We start from the raw sequence: 22,144 nt of genomic DNA on the forward strand, positions 1-22,144 counted from the left end.
CATAATCCCCATAAAGAAAACTAAAATGCAACGAAATTGGAAGACTCACCGGACGCTTCTTTCTTTCTTCAAAGCTTTTGTGAATGCACAAACAGCGCCCTCTATCGCCTACATAATGTAAACTTCTGTTACCCAGAATGCTTGTTGGGTTTACAATTAATTCCTGGCTTCATTTCCGATTCAATTTCATAATTTTAGCTCCCCTGCTGACCATCTCATCTACCCCAGTACAATCTCGGTCCATTTTCCAATAAAGGGCTACCTATTTTATTGATTGGTGTATTTACTTCTTTGGTGTGAACGTAACAAGATTTTTATGACTCTCAGACAGACTCGGAAGACGAGACGAACCGTAAACGAAGCCGGATTTTTGTAAACCTCAAGTGGGACGTCAACAAGGGCGGATGGGGGGGGGGGGGATATTGGGGCCACCCCCCCCCCCCCCCCCCAAAAAAGAACCCATTTATTTTTCAAAAGTGACGTCGAAATAAAGGCAGGCTGCATACACCACCATCTTTTCCTCAAAAAGATGTGTTTAAAGTGGTCAGCAATTGATTCAGGATGATCGCACCAGAGCATCTAGAGCCCTTAAGCGGGCCCCGAGCCGTCAGTTTGGGACCCACTTTTTGGAGATAAAAACAAAAGTAAAGAAGAAATTGAAGAAAGAAAAAAACGAACGGAATCAGCAAAATGACACCCATTAGTGGGACTCGAACCAACGGATGAGCCTAGGCTAAATTCCCTAATTGAAAATATACTTCCCGGCTTGATAAGTGCGAGCCAGTAGCCGCCCCAGTCGGTAGAGTGGCGTTCTCAGATCATCAATCTCGGCGTTTGGGGTTCGATCCCCAGGTTGTCAATAACAACTTTTTTTTGGTCGGAGTGGGTGGGGAGAGGCCACTAACGCCGGTCGTGACTGTTGACGTCACCACCCTTTGCAACCGGAGGTTTATATACATGATAAATTCCCGGCTTGATAAGTGCGAGCCTGTAGCCCAGTCAGTAGAGTGTCGCTCGCAGATCATCAATCTCGGGGTTGGGGGTTCGAGCCCCAAGTTGTCACCAATCATATTTTTTGGGGGTCGGGGAGGGGTGCTGACGACGACTTTTGACGTCACCACCCTTTGCAACCGGAGGTTAATATATAAATTCCCGGCGTGATAACTGCGAGTGGGTAGCCTAGTCAGTAGAGTGGCGCTCTCAGATCATCAATCTCGGGGTTGGGGTTCGAGCTCCTCGTTGTCCTCAACAACATTTTTTTTTTTCGTTGGAGAGGGGTGACTATCGACGACACGTGACTTTTGACGTCTTTACCCTTTGCAACCAGAGGTTTTTATATATTATAAATTCCCGGCTTGATAAGTGCGAGCCGGTACCCCAGTCGGTATGTAGAGTGGCGCTCTCTGAGCATCAATTTCGGGGTTAGGGGTTCGAGCCCCAGGTTGTCACCAATGACAATTATTATTGTTTTCGTCAGAGCAGGGGGTGGGGAGACACGACGCCACGTGACTTTTAAAGTCACCACCCTTTGCAACCGGAGGTTTTATATATTATAAATTCCCGGCTTGATAAGTGCGAGCTGGTAGCCCAGTCAGTAGAGTGGCGCTCTCAGAGCATCAATTTCGGGGTTGGGGTTCGAGCCCTGGGTCGTCACCAACAACTTTTTTTTTTTGTAAGCGCGGAGGGGTTGGCGAGGAGCGACTGACGATGACACGTGACTTTTGACGTCATCACCCTTTGCAACCGGAGGTTTATATATATTATAAATTTCCGGCTTGATAAGTGCGAGCTGGTAGCCCAGTCGTTATATAGAGTGGCGTTCTCAGATAATCTTATCAAGTCGTGAAATTGTAATATATATAAACCTCCGGTTTCAAGGATGGTGACGTCAAAAGTCACGTGTCGTCGTCAGTCGCTCCTCGCCACCCCCTCCGCTCTGACAAAAAAAAGTCGTTGGTGACAACCTGGGGTTCGAACCCCCGACCCCGAGATGAATATAAAATTCCTGTGGTTTATTGGGTTGGCTGTGACGCTCTCTGTCTGATTTCTAGATTCTACTGTTTTTTTTATACAATAAATGAACATTCCGATCTTACAGCTATCTTACAGGTTTTCTTGCCTTATTAGGAATTGTTCACTAACTATTGAATATTAATAATACAAGATTGAAGGTGTTTGGTCAACTTGTATCTGGGGTAGAGCTTGGCAAATTAATAGAACAATCGGATTTCCTTATAAGTCTGTGGGCTGAATCACTGTGGCCTTCCGGTGCAGCCCAGCATCCACCCACGCGGACCTTGTGGCTAAACTGGCCATTCCTTAGATGTGTCTCGTTACCAGGAAGTGGTCCTGTTTCTTGCAGGTCAACCCATACAACTTATTCAGTAAATATAAAACATGATATTTTATCATGGTGATATTACACTGCGGCTGCGATGTACTAAAATGAGCCAAGAAAAAAATAACTGAAAATTGATTTCAAAAGGCGGCCTATTATAGCCTCCCTGAAAAACCGGGACTTCGCACCCACCAACCCTTTGAAAAACCTTCAACCCGCTGGTATTTTAGTCAGTAATGAAAATGATGTAGGCCTAATACTAGTCGTCAATGAATTCCGACAGCTATTCTTAAGATTTATCCTGAAAAAATAAATTCCTTTCCTATATTCTTATAAAAGATATTCACTTTGAATTGCTTGAAAGTTATTCACTCGTGATTTTTGAAATACCTTAAGTTATTCACCTTTTATTGTCTACCGTTTTTACACCGGGCTGCGTAAAGGTAAAAGAAGCTAAGGTCATTATTTTGTATCCGTTTTCTTTTAAACCACTAGAGGGCCCAATTTCATAGAGCTGCTTAAGCACACGATTTGCTTAGGGCCTAAGCACGAAATAGTAAAATCAGGTTAATATAATTACCGGCCAAAACTCCATGTGCTGTACATTGCTTGTGACAGGTATTTAGCTGTTGTTTACTTAGCAAAGCAATCGCATGGAGTTTTGGCCGGCAACCTGATTTTATTAGGCAAGACTTTTTTATGCTTAATCAAATTCCGTGGATGATGAATTTGGCCATGTACAGTCTGGACCTAGTCGTAAAAGAAGTTTAACCAGCTGTGTCAAGCGAGCCATATCGTTTCTCAAACAGCCCCATCCAAAAGAAGATAAATGGACCCTACTTATCCACGGTATCGATCCCTCCTCTACTCGAGATCCTTTTTGATCCGGTTCTCTATTCTTAAGATCTCTCGTCGTGCCACTATCGATATTTACTGTTTGTCTGATTTATTTGTGAATCGGCTTTGTATTTTTATTGGATTAGCGGCGAGGGGATTTAACAGTTCATTGAACAGGCCGTTTGACGACCCGAAAGGGTGTCCGTAACATTCTGCTAGATGCACTTCAAAAATCTGCTGGATATTTTTCTGTCACATCACCAATTTACAGCGTTCTGCTAGAAATCTGCTAGAAAAAGATCGTTCTGCTAAATTTTCTGTCAAAAGCTTTTTTTTCCCCGAAAAATTCTGTCAAGTTAAGCCAAAATTTGGCTAAAACGGTCATTATAGTTTTCCTGAACAACATCATAAGGATGGTTATTATAAGATGGAATTTTATATATAAGGATGGTTGTTGAGCGCCCTCTACGATACTTTTATAATACGTATATATACGCAGGCATTTAATGCCATGAATTACGGTTTACTGTGGTTGAGATCGGAAGGTGTGAGTTCGAAACCACATTTTCTATTTTTTTTCTAATTTGCGGCTTTCGAGGAGGTTTTTTATGGAAATAAAGTCCGAATTTCATTTATAGGTTTGAATTAATTTCTTTTTTTTCTTTTATATATATATTTTCTCATGTTTTTAGGGGAAAAGTCCAAAACCTCAGAGCGTACACTCCACACTGTAAAAGAAGTTGGGCATTTGTTGACCAACTTCTTGCCCTTAATTGGTGTATATCAACTTCCCAACTTTTGATCACTTAATGACCAACTGTCATTGGCAGGCCATTTTGACCAGAAGATGGGTAATAAAAATCCAACCAGCTGATGAGCAGACAGCCTTTTTCCCAATTATAATTATTTATATCTATAATTTATCTGTAAGTCGCATCTTTTGCGTTCATTATTATTGACGTGTTTATTTTGATTTACCTATCCAATATTTGTGCATGTTCACAGGATTTACACTTTTGTTTTTGTTTGTTTACCCTTATGTTTAATATTCTAAATTTATGCATTTCTCTTTGGCCATTCATGGTTTGCCTTAATATGTCTCGTTTAATTCCTTCTGTGTTTACTTTGTTGTGTTGCTTGTAGCTTGGGTCCTTTCTATCATTGTGTGCACCCAATCTACAAACAACACAACTTTAAGGGGGCCCATACTCGACAAGCTGTGCTTCTTATGGACCCCCTCCATTTCCAAGCTTTGTTTTCATTCTTATTATTTTATGTTGTACTGTATTATTTACACTCTTATCCATACTATCTCTTTACACATGTTTATTGTTCAGCGTTGGAATTAGAAATAAAGTTAAGATTAATTGATTGATTGAATTAGTTGGTCAATTAATTATTTCCATTTTATTAGTCAAATTATCTTACACAATTAGATGGCAAGTTTGCTTTGACCAATACATGGAACATTAACTCAATTAATTAATAGTCAACTTGACTTCAAAACCATTGGTGTTCTATTATGTTCTCATAAATTGGTGACTGGCTTATAATGTCTACTATCACATTATTGGTCAAAGTTATATAATGGATGGCAAGTTGGCTTTGACCAATACACGGAACATTATTTTACTCAATTAATTAATGGTCAACTATACTTCAACAACATTGGTGTCTCATGTTCTCATAAATTGGTCAATGGCTTCTCACCAACGTTTATAAAGTCTATTACATCTATCACATTTAATGGTCAACTTTGATATCAAGAAAATTGGCCGGGCTTATTTTCACATTGTGCAACAAGACATAAGGTTGTCAAGAAACGCATAAAGAATTTACAGTTATCAATTGCGCTCACGTTCTACATATCAAAAAGAGCATCACTAATAAATTCATCAAAGGATTATTCAGCATATTACGCCCAGTTTATGAGCTTTCCTGCCATAAGGTTAAATATAAACTGATCTGCTGCAAATTTGCACTTTTTGATGGTCATGTTGTTGCCACCTAATAATGTGACATCAATAATGATTACATGTCCAAGTGAGAGGACAACATACCCAACTAAAGAAAGCCTAGTTACGGAATATCTGGTCAAGTTTTCTAGAATTTTAGTCCAGTGCCTTTCGCCACGTTGAATAAACAAATATACGACCAGTTTCCGTTTGTATAGAACACTAAAAAAAGGGTGATTTCTGTAAAACGTTCAACCTTTTTTTTAAATAGAAAATTTGGCTTTTTAGTTTGTCAATGTTTGGTCCAATACGTTCAACCCATTATTCTGCTAGTCAGAATTTTATATTTTTAGTTGTCCACTTTTGGGGCGCCGAAAGAGAAGTCAAAGAAAAATCCAAATTTCTGCTAGCAGAAAGTAGACTTTTCTAAAAACTAGTGCCACGACTTAAAAAAAAACCCTAAAATTTTGCAAGCAGAAAATGGGAAAATTGAGTTGTCCACTTTTGGGGCTCCATTTTCCATTCATTAATGTCCGCTCGGCTGAAACAAACAACCTGACGGCCAAGGAAAACCTATCACAAATGAACCACGGCTTAATAAAAGAAAAATGGAATAAAATGAAAAAATGGATAAAAGAAAGATGGAATCGACGATGACGTTCCTTTGGTCCCGCGCCGATCCAAAATCATTGTGGCGTTGTCAAAAGGTTCAAGATTGATCGCTTTGCCTTTTAATATCGATCTTTTCTTAAGCTTGATCATCTGTCTCATTTGGGGATTTACTCTTGGGGATTTAAATCAGCTGATTGATCATGTGACAGAGCGACCAGAGAAGAAGCCAAATTGTGTGTCAATGACCTCCCGGCCCGTACACCTACATTGATGGGTTATTGCTATTAACCCCTTCCCCCGCACAAATCATTAGTATTACCCCTCCCCCGCATAAAAAATAGAGGTCATTGAACTCATGTTAAGCGCCCATCATCAGCACTGTGCGCGCTGTTTCGTTTTCATCCCGAAAAATAGATTCGATTTTTAATTTGCTATTTTTTTTCTAGACTTACAAAGTTATTCACTTTTGCATGAGACATCGAAATATATGTCAGTTATATAAAACAAATATTGAGCTGCTTTCAATTGTGAAATGGGAAGAATATTATCGCTCAACTTCCCAACTTTTGGTCACTTAATGACGAACTGTCATTGGCAGGCCATTTTGACCAGAAAATGGGTAAATAAAAAAAATTCAACCAGCTGATGATCAGACAGCCTTTTTCCCAATTAGTTGGTCAATTAATAATTTCCATTTTATTGGTCAAATTATCTTACACAATTAGATGGCAAGTTTGCTTTGACCAATACATGGAACATTTACTCAATTAATTAATGGTCAACTTGGCTTCAAAACCATTGGTGTTCTATTATGTTCTCATAAATTGGTGACTGGTTTATAACGTCTATTATCTCATTGGTCAAAATTATCTTACATAATGGATGGGAAGTTGGCTTTGACCAATACACGGAACATTATTTTACTCAATTAATTAATGGTCAACTATACTTCAACAACATTGGTGTCTCATGTTCTCATAAATTGGTCAATGGCTTTTCACCAACGTTTATAAAGTCTATTACATGTATCACATTTAATGGTCAACTTTGATTTCAAGAAAATTGGCCGCGCTTATTTTCACATTGTGCAACAAGACATGAGGTTGTCAAGAAACGCATATAAATTTACAGTTATCTCTTGCGCTCACGTTCTTCATATCAAAAAGAGCATCACTAATAAATTTATCAAAGTATTATTCAGCACATTACGCCAAGTTTATGAGCTTTTCTGCCATAAGGTTAAATATAAACTGATCCGCTGCAAATTTGCACTTTTTGATGGTCATGTTGTTGCCACCTAATAATGTGACATCAATAATATGTTTACATGTCCAAGTGAGAGGACAACATACCCAACTGAAGAAAGCCTAGTTACGGAATATCTGGTCAAGTTTTGTAGTTAGTCTAGTGCCTTTCACCACGTTGAATAAACAAGTATACGACCAGTTTCCGTTTGTATAGAACACTGAAGAAGTTGTGATTTCTGTAAAACGTTCAAACTTTTTTTAAAATAGAAAATTTGGCGTTTTAGTTTGTCAATGTTTGGTCCAATACGTTCAACCCATTATTATGCTAGTCGGAATTTTATATTTTTAGTTGTCCACTTTTGGGGCGCCGAAAGAGTAGTCAAAGAAAAATCCAAATTTCTGCTAGCAGAAAATTGACTTTTCTAAAAACTAGTGCCACGACTTAAACAAAACCCTCAAATTTTGCAAGCAGAAAATGGGAAAATTGGGTTGTCCACTTTTGGGGCTCCATTTTCCATTCATTAATGTCCGCTCGGCTGAAACAAACAACCTGACGGCCAAGGAAAACCTATCAGAAATGAACCACGGCTTAATAAAAGAAAAATGGAATAAAATAGAAAAATGGATAAAAGAAAGATAGAATCGACGATGATGTTCCTTTGGTCCCGCGCCGATCCAAAATCATTGTGGCGTTGTCAAAAGATTCAACATTGATCGCTTTGCCTTTAATATCGATCTTTTCTTAAGCTTGATCAGCTGTCTCATTTGGGGATTTACTCTTGGGGGATTTAAATCAGCTGATTGATCATGTGACAGAGCGACCAGAGAAGAAGCCAAATTACGTGTCAATGACCTCCCGTACACCTACATGGATGGGTTATTGCTATTAACCCCTTCCCCCGCACAAATCATTAGTATTACCCCTCCCCCGCATAAAAAATAGAGGTCATTGAACCCATGTTAAGCGCCCATCATCAGCACTGTGCGCGCTGTTTCGTTTTCATCCCGAAAAATAGATTCGATTTTTAATTTGCTTTTTTTTTCTAGACTTACAAAGTTATTCACTTTTGCATGAGACATCGAAATATATGTCAGTCATATAAAATAAATATTGAGTGGCTTTAAATTGTGAAATGGGAAGAATAATATCGCTCAACTAATATTATCGCTCAAAAATCGGGACTTTTCCAGTTCACGAGGCGAAAGTCCAGATTTTACCTTGCGATAATATTCCTCCCATTTAACCACTCGGAAAAGTTAATTCCGTTGCATCCAAACAGTAGGCCTATACTATCCACGAAAACCTGCCTAAATGGTCAAAGTAATTGAAGCTACTTTTTAACTGGAATCTTCAAAGCTATGTTTGAGTCCGTAATATAGTTATTAGCCTTCATCTTCAGTTTTCTGCAATGTCATCTACGGGATAATTCAAAGCCTTTAAGTTCTGTAAATTGTAAGGTGAATTACCATTTCCATGAGAACAGTAATGACATCCATCTTAGGCAGAATCTTTGGGGGTAACAACTTGTCCAGCACAAACTGTTGCTAGAATTCTGTTTTCCCTTTAATGAGGTCCTTTCCCTGTTTTTAAAAAAATTAATCTAATTTTATTTAATTTATTAAGTACAAGGCAAGCAAGTCAATAAGCAACCGTGTGATATTTTCATTTCACAATTTAAACTGTTAAGTCTCACCACAGCAACTTGTGGTGGTAAAATGAAGTATCAGAAAATAACACTTGAGGATTAGGAATTCAAGCAAGATTATAATTATGTTTAAGTGCATGGTATTCTTGTGTTATATAGTTCAAATCGAGGCATGGCTATTCGCACAGAAACATACTGAGTTTTACTTGGTCATGCGTGGGGCGTTGATTTGACAAGGCTTTGTGTTTGGATTTAAGAAAAAGAAACAAAGGGCAAGCAAGCCTGATGGCTTCAAAAACGGAGGTCAGTTGAAAATACCAAATCTTTTACCCTTAATTTAAAGTCAACCAGGCATATGAACTGGGAACAAATAGGTAAAGAAAATATTTTCTCCAAGGACAAAATACTGTCGCGTCTGTCATGCGATACAGACGCAGGCCCGGATTACCCAATAGGCACAGTAGGCACAGTAGGCACTGTGCCCAGGGCCTACGAAAAATTCGGGGGCCTACAGAAAATGGGGGGAGGGGGCCTACGAAACTACCGCTGTGTGCCATATACCGCGCAGAGATTTTGGTGTTTTTTTTTAATTCTTGTTTTTAAGTTTTAGGGTTTCTCTCAGAATTTTCGATTTCACAAACTGACGCTGTACAGCATTTAGGCATACATGCAGGCCCTACGTATACAATTTACGTGTAAAGTCTGTCGACTGTTCTGAAGCACGGTGCCAACCACGGGCGTCGATCGGGGGACATGTCGTTCCCCCCCCCCAACTATTTTCGTCCCTGAATAAAAAATTGATTCAATGACTCCAAACTCAAGAATAATGTTAAAATGATGATCTTTTGCTAAATCATTACAGTAGTCAGAAATTGCCTCAGATCGCACCACAGAACGTCTAGAATCCATTTCCCCGGGGCCCTTAAGTGGGCCCGGAACCCCACGCCGTTTAGTTCTGATCTAGACGACTTGTATGTACCACCCCATCACACTTTTGAGAGGCGATTGAGCTCTTGGTGCCAGCAGGCTTCCAGAGCTAGGACCTATACCACTTTGGTCTAGCTAGTGCTTTGTACTTTAATAGCATTAGTTGGGAGCCGGTGCCTCTAGGGTGGGGCAGGGCCTACGGAACACGGGTGCCGCCTTAGGGCCTAGGGCCTACGAAACACTTAATCCGGGTCTGGGTACAACCAGTTTGTTTCCAAGTAAAGTGGTATGGAGTCCTTTAGTTGCCTTGGAACACACACGATTACGGATAGTGGGGCCTACTGATGGTAAATTATTGTGACCATAGATTGGCTCTTCGACGAACACCTTTTAATACTGCACAGGGGCACATAATCATAGGATCACCGGCAAGTGCTACTGCATACAGTAACTTTTGTAAATCAAGCTTGAAGTTACAAAAACACAAGGACATTTTTATAGATTTCACGATTTGTTTTGTCCAGACACGTCTAGGACGTAGATTGGGCGCCTTCTTGAGCCCAATATATTGACAGGCCTAATCATCTTATTATTGTTACCCCCTTGTTCAAAATTAGGAACAACAAATACACAGTGTTTGAAATGGGTTTTGTCTTTAAAATAATATGATGTTCATCACTGGCACATTAACATTTTAAGTGCAAAAATATCAGGATACCTTATTGCCAGTTTTGGAAATGAAATAAGTCACATAGGTACAAATGCGATACCCAAACAATAAATCCTTTCCAGAGGGTGTTATTGCTTTTGTTGAGTCTTGTGGGTGGGTGTACGAAGTGTTAATAATCAAGATTAAAACTCGTTTGGCCCGACCCACAAAGAGTGCCGATAACGTCATTATAACAGCGATTATAATTCAGTCATTCATTCTTCTTTATTATTTTTACCATATCTCATTTCATTAAGTGACAAGGCATAAATACATACATGTAGTTTTAGATATTAAGAAATTTGAACTGGTTTTCCAAAATATATTTATACACTTTGGGGGCATTATTTTTAAATTAGAGATGATGGAAGGGGATCCCCAAAAAGCGGAGCTTGTCGAGTAGGGATCCCCTTTAACGTGGATTAATACAAACATTTAATGAAAAACAAATGAAAAACAATTGAACATGTAAATTGTAAATTGTACATAACACACGAAAAACATTTAAAACCAATAATATTCCTGATCAAAAATAAAAGAAATACGGAGTAGTAACCCAGTAAGAAGATTAGTCTGAGGTATTATAATTTGATAGTAAATTTGATTTAAGTTTGGATTTAAATAATGGAAGGCTACGAATGCTTTGAAGTGTTTTATGTAAGGACTTCCAGTACTTAGGGCCTTCATGCCGAATTGTCTTTTTGTAAACAGTCGTTCTTGCAAATGAAAGTGAAATTCTCTACGTTGTCGGGTAAAATGGTGATGTATAGTTTCGTTTCTGCAGAACATTTGTGCAATGGAATTTGGAAGTGAATTATTGTTTAAACGATGCATAAAGGCTCCAAGTTGAAGTGAATACATTTCATTGATCTTGAGTGTTTTATGTTTACAGAAAAGAGGATTTGAATGCTCAAGTCTGTCAACAGAATTAATAACTCTCAATGCCCGTTTTTGTAGGTTAAGAATTCTATTCACATAACTGGCTGCACAATTCCCCCATGCTAGGATACCATAGTTCAAATTAACAGCGATATCTGACTGGTGCGATTAAAACGACAGAGGACGCAAATAATTCGCGTTTGATTGTGCACAGTGACAATTTCTACGCGAGCTCTTGCATGAAAACCGCACCCACAACTTTTTTTTTGAAAAAAAAAAGGAGACCGTTTGGCTTAAAAAACCCCTGGTGGAATTGTGTAAATAAAGCCGGGAATCAACTCCCTGGTTTTGGGGTTTCCATCTGAGGGCAGAATTTATAAAATTACGGTGGAAAAATGGGTCCTATTTGCCAGAGAAAGTGAAGGGATGTCATGGCTGCACGCAGGCTTTGGTCTTGTCGACCATTACAAACACATTGTCGTAAACGTTGGTATCTAAAAATGTCTATGCAATACCACCTACACCGGGGGTTTGTGTAGAAAATATCAGAAAATATTTATCATTACTACCCATCGACCATGCTCCATTCACTTCGGCAGCAACCGAAAGCCCCATTTGAAAGAATAAGTTATGCTTCAATTAGACAGGATCAAGGTACTAACTTTTACGACCGTGCTGGTAATGCTGATAGTGAAGTACAGACTCAAGCGTGAACCACATTGTTGGCCTTCGCACCAATGTGTTGTGCAATTAGCTGCTTCGGTAGTACTAACACTCATTGTCGTAAAGTTGGCATCTAGACATTTCTATACAAAGCCCCCTACACCTGGGGTTTGTGTAGAAAATATCAGACAGTTATTTATTACTCCTTATCACGCTCAACTGAATTCAGCAGCGGCCCCATGCCCCATTTTGAAGAATAAGTTAAGACCGGATCAAGTTACCAACTTTTACGACAACATGCCAGTAATGCCGGACAATGCCGGCAAAACACAATTTGGCCGGGGGTGTATTTTTGTTCGACATTAGAAGACAGCGGACGCAAATAATTCGCGTTTGATTGTGCACTGTGAGAATTTCTACAAGAAGTCTTTTTTGAAGGGAAAAAAGGGATCGTTTGGCTTAAAAAACGGTGGAATTGTGTAAAAATAGCCGAGGATCTATACTCCCTGGTTTTTGGGCTTCCATCCGAGGGCAGAATTGATAAAATTACCGTCGAAAATGGGTCCTAAAAATTTGCCTGACAAAGTGTAGGAGTGCCCGTGGCTGGACGCACACAGGCTTAATTGGTTCTTGGCCGACCGTACGCTGCCGAAGCAGCTATTGTTTTTGTTCTCTGCGTTTCCGTGCACACGTTGCCCATAATTATGTACACTGCAATAATTGTGACACGGTAAAATATACCATTTTGTGACCCAGATGGAATTCCGTCGGGGAAAATACAATTTATTTATGGGAATGGGAGAACACTTGATTGCCTACAAGCATTCACTTTACGTGTATTATTATGCCAAGGGTATTAATAAAATAGTTTTAAAAAGTCCTGGCCATTTTTTTTTGAGAATTTAAAGGCTGGCTTGCTTGACGTTTTGGGTTCGTAGATGATGGAAAACCAAGAAAAACAATTAACTTCTCGTAGTCTGGTTCCCTGACAATGAAAAACAGTTGCTTCGTTGCTGTTTACGGTACATGTACCTATTTTGATTAGTTGCTTTCATTGCACTTCTTTTGACGACTGCTTTGAACTTGTCTTCTGGCAGCAACAAATAATACTATAGTACCGCATACTAAACAACATCCTAATTTACCACATCATGATCGGCCATGGCATAAGGTGAAGTACTACAGATACACAAGACATTCATTTTTTGTGCATCATTAACATATCTTCCAAATACCAGGTGCTCGTTTTCCCAAAGGGCCATTGTATGAGGCCTATTATCTAAAGGTCCGATTCGTGTTGGATTATGTGTAATGTGTTATATGATTATTTAGTGATATGACGAATTCATTACATAATGTCGGAAAGAGCAATTTTAAAAACAGACGAAGCAGCTTGTGTTCGTACACGAACACAGTCATTTCTAGTATTTGTGAAAAATGTCATGTGCGCATCGGTATCATGGATCCAACTCAACTCACTTATACGTCAGGTTTTTGTGACAAAGTACACTGACAGTGAAGTGCGGATACAAAGCCGCCTCACTCGTCTTTCGCACGCAATGTGTTGTGCAACAAGGGCGGATCGGGGGGGGGGGGGCAACGGGGGCCATGGCCCCCCAAACGAAACCATTTTTTTTTTAAAGTGGTGTCGCAATAAAGGCAGGCACTGCGTACATTACCATCTTTTTCCTCCAAAAGATTGGACAAAGTAGTCAAAATAGCCTCAGATCGCACCACAGAGCATGCATCTAGAATTCAAGCAAGGCAATAGGTGCGTCTAAGTGCATGGTTTCTTGGGTTATTATAGTTCATATATATCGAGGCATGGATATTCGCACAACAACACGTTTAAATGCGAAGATTTATTTCATGTTCTTGTTTAACTGGTTTGACGGTTCTTTTCCCTTCAAACTTCCCGAGTTTTATTTGGTCATGCATGGGGCGTTGATTTACCAAAGTTTTGTGTTTGGATTAAAGAAAAAGAAACGAAGGGCAAGTAAAGCTGATAGCTTCAAAAAACTGCGGTCAGTTGAAAGACCACAATCGGATTCGATTTCAAAAGTCAACCATGCATGTGAAGTGGGGACAAATGGTAAAGAAAATCATGACAATACTGTCGCGTCTGATACACACGCGATGCAGACTATTGATCACTGTTGGATCAATCATATATATATGGATGTTTGTGGGTGTCTAACCGATTTCCTGTGAAGTGCTATGGAGTCCTTTAATTTCCGTGGAAATGGCACGATGGCTGATGGTAACGACGGTAAATTGTGCACCTAGATTCGCTCTTTAGGGAACACCGTACTACCAAGTGCACAGGGGCATATAATAACAGGATCACCGGCAAGTGCTGTTGCGTAAAAACAGCTTTTGTGTAAACTAAACTTAAAATTGAAAAAAAAAACCTGGACATTGTAATAAATCTGGCGATTTGTTTTGTCCAGGTACGTCGTAAGCCTTGGGCGCTTTATTGGGCCCAACCACCGCCAAAATACTGGCAGGCCTAATCCTCTTTTTGCTGTTACCCCCTTGTTCAAAATAAGGTGGAACAAATACAAAGAATGTTCGAAAAGGGTTTGTAAGTAAAATAACATGATGTATATCATTGGCACATTAACATTTTAGGTGAAAAAATATCACGATGAATTATTGCCAGATTTGGAAAATTAAATAAGTCACATAGGTACGAATGTGATAAATCCTTTTCTATGGGTGTTTGTTTCATAATTGTAATGGCAAGAAGCGCCGGTTTAGGCGCCACTGCGGTACCCTTTTGCCCCACCCACGGGCCAGATGCGAGAGCTTAAAACCCGGGGCTACCCTTCAGGCACAGCTCACTTGCAACTGTGGTTTCTCCGTTGAAACTTGGTCGCGAGCCGCTTGCTACAAACCCTCCATACACGGCCCACCGTCTGTTTGCGTCGTTTGTTGTCTAAACTTTGCCAGAGAACGCTGTCACCATGCAGAGAGCTCAGCTCACAGCGAAATCCAGGATGTCCAAAGGTAGGCAGCTGTCGATGTGACGTTAAAGCATTGGTAGCCAATCACAAGGGGTTTCCTTACCAGTTCTTTGGAACTTTTTTTTCATGAGTTATATACCTTGTATCTGTATCTGTATATTATAGTTGGTAAAGCATCCCAGGGGAAACATCACACCAACTTAGAGAGAAGACAATGAGAAGAAATTACAGTTTTAGAGGTGGGAGGAAAAACAAGTTGTTTAGTACCAGAACGATCTTCAATCCAAGTAAACGTTTTGATAATAATTAGGTAGGTTACTTTTGGGATAAATACACAATGATCCTATGCCTTTAAGATAAGAACCGGAGGTATCAATTCGACGTTTCGGTCAACCTTTTATGTCCATCAACAAAAGTAAAATTTTCTCAGAGCCGTGTACCCGCAAGCCCAAGCGCGCTATAGTAGACTCACAAAGACCGTGCCCCAAATCTCCACGATTTAAGTCCCTGTAAATCATCCACTTTAAATGCAAACATGTATTCAAGTGAGACAAATAATTGGCAGAGCTCGGCAACCCCCAAAGGCACACACGTATGTGATCCAGTTTTTAGTGGTTGTAGTTCAAGTTTGTTTATTTAAATTAACTAAGGGGCTTGGCATAATGTTGACATAAACATTGAATTGTAAGCCAGCGGCGCAGGTCAAATCAGAATTTGTCAATAATTTATTGTTGAAAAACGGTCCCTGAACCAACACGGTACTCTAAATCATCCGTAGACCTGCTCTATGGTATTAAACCCAACCTGGCTGATTTTAAGGCCATATTATTAACCTCAAAATGTTTTATTGCCACATTAATTTTGGCCAAACATTTAAAATTAACTTTATTTTGAAAATAAAAAGTCTTCCCTATGCGACGGTTTTGTGTGTCATTGGTTAGGCCTAAACAATAAATCAGGTTAATAAAACATCATACCGTTAAAAGCAATATACAACATTTGCAAACATTAAAAAACAAAACTACCTAATCATTATGAAATACCCTGCTAGATAGACTGTAAGTGCATAATAGTCTCAAGCATCCTGTGAAATCATGGCACCTGGTGTGCTGTCGACCATCGTAGGGAAAACCCCCCGCCATTTTTCGAATATTGCCCCCCAATTTATTTAGTCCACATTTTGTTTGCAATCGCTTACACATCCGTGACCTAACTGGTGCAAGCTAGCTAATCTGGTTCCCTGACTAGACAATTCCCAAACGTCTATAAACTGCTCCGTTTCGTCTCAAGTAGGGTCAGGTAGCCAGACTACAAGAAGTTAAGAACATTTTTTTTTTTTTGGGGGGGATTTTACGTCATCTATAAACACAAACTTTTAACAGGTCAGTGAAACAAAATTTTGCCATGAAATACTAACCCCATATCCATCGATTTCTGAAAATTACCGCAAATGCAAATGTTGTATAATCATTACCTTTAAAGGTACCTAAAACAAGTAAACAAAATAAGTAAAATAGACAAACAGAAACATGAAAAAGTTACAAAATGAAAGAATTCCTTACCTACTTTGGTAATTTTCAGGCGTCACTGTAAACACACACTTGTTTTCTCTGCCTAGAGTGTCAGGCTAAATAGGACCGGAATTCCCGGTCAAATCTGAGTGCAGAAAGAATTAACGTGAAGGAAAAATCCAGCAACGTTCGTTGTAACACTGTCTTTAAGATGATGGTTTGGATATCATTTTTTTTGCAACAAACAAAGGCTCGGCCATGCCAGCCGACCTCATCCTGTACGGGGGCGACATCATCACCATGGAGGGGAGTGAGGCCAACCCGGGGTCCCGCGGTGCCGACTCCCCGCCCAAGACCGAGGCCGTAGCGATCAGCGGGGACACCATCCTGGCCGTGGGCTCCATCGATGTGGTCTTCCGTCACGCCGGACCCGACACCCAGGTCATCTTCCTGAACCAACAGACCCTGATGCCGGGCTTCATCGAACCCCACCAGCACGCTATACAGTGCGCCCTCATGCGGAGCCAGTACATCAACATCAGTGCCCTGAATTACAGGTAAAGGATTTTATTGTGGGCGTGGTGGGGGGGGGGGAGGTAAGGATGGCGAATGTGCACGATCCAGCGTACGTCATCATCGAGTAGGCATCGCATTACTGCTTCATTATGACATTTGGCACGCTGCTGTGGCAAAAAGACCATGATGTCATATTGTTTACAAAATTGGACATTGTAGTCTTGCGACACCTACTTCAGCAAAAATGTTCTATTTGGAGTAAAAATGACTCTTTTCCGGCTCACAGATGACTGCTTTTTGGGTCATCATTTTTACGAGGAAAAGTAAAAGACTGTGGCAAAAGACCATGATAACATACTCCTTTACAAAATAGCATATTGTAGTCATGCGACACCTATTTCAGCCAACCGTTCTATTTGGGGTCAAAATTACTCTTTTCCGGCTCACAGATGACTGCCTTTCCGGTCATATTGACTAGGAAAAGTCAAAAAACTGTGGCAAAAGACCAAGATGTCAGACTCGTTTAAAAAATTGGATATTGTAGTCTTGCGACACATACTTTCAGCTATTTTGCACTATACAAAAAAAAAGTCAATGTGAGATTGACCCGGAATCTGGATTCTATTTGACTTTACCCATTCTAAACCCCAGGTGCTATGATGACATTCACACCGTCATGGTGAACAGAATCAGCGAGCTGGACGCAGATCCCAACAACAAGGACTGGGCCATCTTCTTCGGCTGGGACCCTGAGCTCATCTCCGACCTGCCCACTCTCAGCGCCGACTTCCTGGATGCCAACTTCTCCTCCACCATTCCGATCGTCGTGGTTGGTCAGAGCGGTCACGTGGCCTGGGTCAACAGTCCCGCTCTTGCGGCACCTGAACCACCTGTAAGTGACCTATGCTTTGTCTACAGTTGCTCCTCCACTTACCGATCTTATACTCTCAAGAATCCCTGGTCAGCTAGATATGAACCACAATTCTATCTGGATTGACACATTTCTTGGTTAACACGACACTTTTGCCAATGTTTCCGGATCAAATGACCCAGCAGAAACAGTCTACAGACAGAATTTTCATTTTGAGCCAGAAAAGTGTCAGTTTTGACTCTGAAACAAAGCCAAATTTCGGGTTTAGCTGACATGGGACTCTATACATTCGTTTTTAAATCTAATTGGGTCAGCTTCTTTTAGTTCCACGCTACTCCAGAACTCCAATCTGAATAGGGGACTAGGTTTATAAATGGCAGCTAAAACTGAAATTGCGTATAGTTCATGTTTGGAAACCTTCCAGCAACATGAACCTTCCGTGCTTGTCAATCAAACATTGCGCATTGACCGATTAGATCACGACTTGTGTCTTGTGATCAGGTGACCACGGTAAGTCGGTCAGACTCGTCACATGAACTGTGTGAGAAAAGTACACAAACCTGAGATAGACGGGGCTTATGACCAAAATGCCCCGTGGACCAAGGGAGAGTTTGCCAAAAACGGTACCATCTTTACAAAGTATTATAACTGTACACATTTCCCCCCAGATTGGCCAGAATTACCCTAGTCCATCTGGAGGTACCGTGGTCCTGGATGCCGAGGGCTGGCCCACCGGGCAGGTCTTCGAGGAGCCGGCCATCATGCTGGTCATGGGTCGAGCCCCACTTCCCGACGAGGAGCTCATGATGCAGGGCTTCTATGATCAGTGGAGAGCCTACGCCTCAGCCGGGCTGACCACCGTGACTGAACTGGCCTACATGCCTTCTCCCGAGATGGATGCGATTCTCAAGACTTGTGCTGATGCTCCAGACTTCCCCATCCGCCTGGGTGAGTAATCAGCTTTAATACCCCTCAACAGTGAACAAGAGTGCAGAGGATTGAACATAATTATAATTAATATGAGACAGAATGTCATCTGAGCACCGTTGCTGCCGTTCCGAGTTCCTCATGATGCTGCGCACAGTTTGTAGAAATTCGGGGAAAGGTTGTCATGCGTATACTTCGTATACAATACGGGCGTGAACCGATTCGCGCATGCACCTTGTCCTGTACTAAGATATCCATTCCTTTACGGGTTCTTATACATTCCAAGGTCCCAATACAAGGATTCATCAACTCGGGCACTCTTTAATGGTTACGTAATAGACGGAAATATTTTTTTGATGTTTCTTAATTACTGTTGGCACGTTAAATCATGGACACACTAATTTGTAAGCCATGAGGTTATCGTAATGCTTCGATGTTTATGGATGACAAGATTACAGTTTTGACTTATTGGAGTGTTTCTAAATCATTTGACAGGTCTGTACAAAATGACCCATGCGCAGACAGAGGAAGAGCTGCATCAGCCCAAGTCAGCTCCCCCTCCGCCGAAGGTAAGATGCTGCAGCCAGCTGGGGCGCGTTCAGCCCGCACCACCCAAGAAAGGCAGGAGCGTCGTAAAAAACTACGACGGGGGAGTTGGCAACTACAGCTCCCGTCTGTGGGAAGCTGGCTTGAAGTTGGTTGCTGATGGCTCCCCGCACTGCGGCACATGCGCTACCCGCGAACCCTTCATGTACACCCCGCTGACTGAAACCCTGGGGTTCCCCAAGGCACCTGGCTACGGCACCTTGAACATGGAGGACGATGCTCTCTTAGATACCATCAAGAGACATCACCAGGACGGGAAGCAGATGGCGATCCACTGCCACGGCGAGAGGAGCTCTGAACAGGTGTTGAAGGTGTATGAGCAGGTGAGTGAAGTATGATTTGGCACATCAAGATATTTCCTATAAAAGGGAAAGACCCATACTTTGTGGTGAAACTAAAGTAAATACTCCTCCGCAGAATTGTATTCAAGTTTTGAAAAGTCAGTCACAAGTCATCGCAGGTTTTCGCAAGTGAATTATTTACAAGACTTCGCAAGTCAAGCGATAAGCTATGCAAATCAGCTGGGCGTGACAAATACATTCCTTTGTCATTGTCAACTTTGTCATTGTCAACTTTGTCCATGTCCTTCCGGTGACACACCTTGTGTTTTGTCTTGCGATTGCCTTGTGACTTGACCCGTGATTGACTTGAATACCACATTCCCAATTACAGTTCTGAACTACGAAACTCTATCGGTTTGTCATATTCAAGGAGACTCTCCCTTTTTAAAAAAATGTTGATAAAAGGACAGAGAGATCAATCTGGTACCGATTTCAATCACTCACTATCCAGCTATCATTTTCCCTTTAGGTCCTGAACCAGTTCCCGAATCAGGACAACCGTCATCGCATGGAGCATCTTGGCTTGATGACCGTGGACCAGATTGAACGCGCTGGGAAGATCAATCTGGCACTGTCTTTCTTCGTGGACCATCTCCGTTTCTACGCCTTGGTCTACAAGACTGACATCTTCGGTGATCGAGTCAACCGCTGGACTCCGCTGTCTGAGGCAACCAAGAATGGCATTACTTGGACCATTCATCAGGTGAATGGCGGCTCTTTATTTACCCCCAAAAGGCTTTGAACAGACCCCCGATACCTTTTTACTGATATGATCGCTACGCCTTCTTTTGTTTTAGTAACGAGTCTGATATGTTTAAGAAGGTATCTTGCCGGCCTAAATGTATCTGCCGTTTTGAATCCAATAACATAAAACATCATGAGCATCAGCGCAAAATGTCAACATTTGACAATATTTGTTCTTGATTCATACAAAGCACTGTCAGACAATTCAATTCAAACCAGCAATTGTATTTTGGAGATCAGAAGGGGGGAGGGGAGGATCCGCTGGCCATAACTTGGGGGAACGGATTTTCTGGGTATTAAAATACAATATTAAAGAATCACTTTAAGATATAACGGTAGAAACAATGATCGGAAATTGTTATTCTTCATCTTTACAGGATCATCCGACCTTCCCCGGAGACGCCAACCCTTTCGCCAACATGAAGACAGCCATCACCCGTTGCACCAGGGATGACCCTACCACTCCTTACGGCCCGGAGTACCGCGTGTCCATCCACGAAGTTCTCAAGTCCTACACCGTCAACGCGGCCTGGCAGCTCCACCTGGACCAGAAGGTAGGAAGTATCAAGCCTGGCAAGAAGGCCGACCTGGTGATTCTCTCTGACAACCCTTACGACGTGGACCCGTTTGACTTGGAGAAAATCCGTGTCATTGAGACCTTCGTGGACGGGCGCCGCAACAACCTGGCCAACATCAAGACCATACCCACGGTCAACGTCAAGGTGCTAGACCGTCCGGTTTAGGCAAACTAGACATGCCGCAGAATAAGGAATCATTCGATATTTTCCTCAAAATTATTATGAAAACAAGCATTGCGAATATTTGCAATCAACTAGGCCTTGCTATTGGCGTATCAATACAGGAATGAGGGCTTAATTATACGCATGCAGTTTTGTCACGTTAAAGCTGCCAAAAGTATTAGCTGAGATAACTTAAGCAACGAGCAAAATGGACCCAATTCAAGGAAATATGTGCCGTTTGATCACAAAATAATTCAAACTTATTTTATTTTTAATGGTCATTTACGAATTATTCTACATACATTAAGCTCCCTCTGCACCTCACAATGAAATTTTCTTGATAAAAGAAAACGCTGAAATTTGTTTGTTTTTGTGTGATGAAAATGTTTAGGTTTCGGTTTTTGAGCAGTTAAAAAATTAGACATGTTTTTAGTCGTAAGTAAAGTTAAAGGATTTTCACGTACAAAAAAAGAAACGAAAGGCGAAAAGTATGAGGAATACGTGGGTTGAGTTATGAAATACTGGTTGTTGCTTATGTCGTGTTAGGATGAAATGTAGAAAAAAATAGTTGGCCTGACAGAAAGATATATTAAGATTATAAAGGTGTTGGAATATTTTTTAGTGCTTGTATTTGATGAAAAGGGTTTCGGGTTATGCTGACATACACATTTTACGGCAACGCTATAAAGGAGTTAACTTTCGGGGTTATCAAGAGATAAAATATTCCATTATCATAAAAACACGCCAAGTTTTGAATTTTGTGGTGTCGTTTGTTTAAAAGCTGATTTCTCTGTCCTTAAAATTAAGTTAAGATGAATTTTAATCGTGATTGAAAAAATGGTGGTTTTGAATAAAGAGTTTGTAACGGGTTTTGCATTGTTAGTGCTTTGTTGCCGAAATGAAATTTCATTTTTTGAGTTTCAATTTAATAAAATGTCTACCCTTGTATTTCTTCTAAACTGAGAAGGGGCCTAGCAGTCAGTGTTTCCAATACTCACGGGTATATTCAACAAAGTGCAAGGGGGGGGGGGTCAGACGCTTGACCGCATCTGACGCTAGGGGCGCTGTTCATTTTCATATGTACTGTACATAACCGTGTTTCTGATATT

General features: G+C 40.9%; 1 protein-coding gene across 1 annotated transcript; it reads left to right on the forward strand.

Annotated features, from left to right (window-relative positions):
- The first annotated feature begins 14,548 nt into the window (after positions 1–14,548).
- LOC119737942 (N-substituted formamide deformylase-like) lies at positions 14,549–21,917 on the forward strand. The gene is made up of 7 exons (XM_038212620.1): positions 14,549–14,822; positions 16,541–16,847; positions 17,458–17,698; positions 18,346–18,625; positions 19,100–19,533; positions 20,021–20,254; positions 20,673–21,917. The coding sequence occupies exons 1-7, from the start codon at positions 14,780–14,782 to the stop codon at positions 21,036–21,038; spliced, it is 1,905 nt and encodes a 634-aa protein (XP_038068548.1). The 5' UTR covers positions 14,549–14,779; the 3' UTR covers positions 21,039–21,917.
- The last annotated feature ends 227 nt before the right edge of the window (positions 21,918–22,144 follow it).

This window comes from Patiria miniata, unplaced genomic scaffold (assembly GCF_015706575.1).
Source record: "Patiria miniata isolate m_02_andy unplaced genomic scaffold, ASM1570657v1 HiC_scaffold_3, whole genome shotgun sequence".
NCBI classification, from domain to species: domain Eukaryota; kingdom Metazoa; phylum Echinodermata; class Asteroidea; order Valvatida; family Asterinidae; genus Patiria; species Patiria miniata.

Bases quoted from the DNA above. Each gene is read 5' to 3' on its own strand.
- LOC119737942 (XM_038212620.1), top strand. From the start codon at position 14,780: ATGCAGAGAGCTCAGCTCACAGCGAAATCCAGGATGTCCAAAG. The intron at 18,626-19,099 runs GTGAGTAATCAG...ATCATTTGACAG, and splicing joins AGACTTCCCCATCCGCCTGG to GTCTGTACAAAATGACCCAT. The intron at 19,534-20,020 runs GTGAGTGAAGTA...TTTTCCCTTTAG, and splicing joins TGTTGAAGGTGTATGAGCAG to GTCCTGAACCAGTTCCCGAA.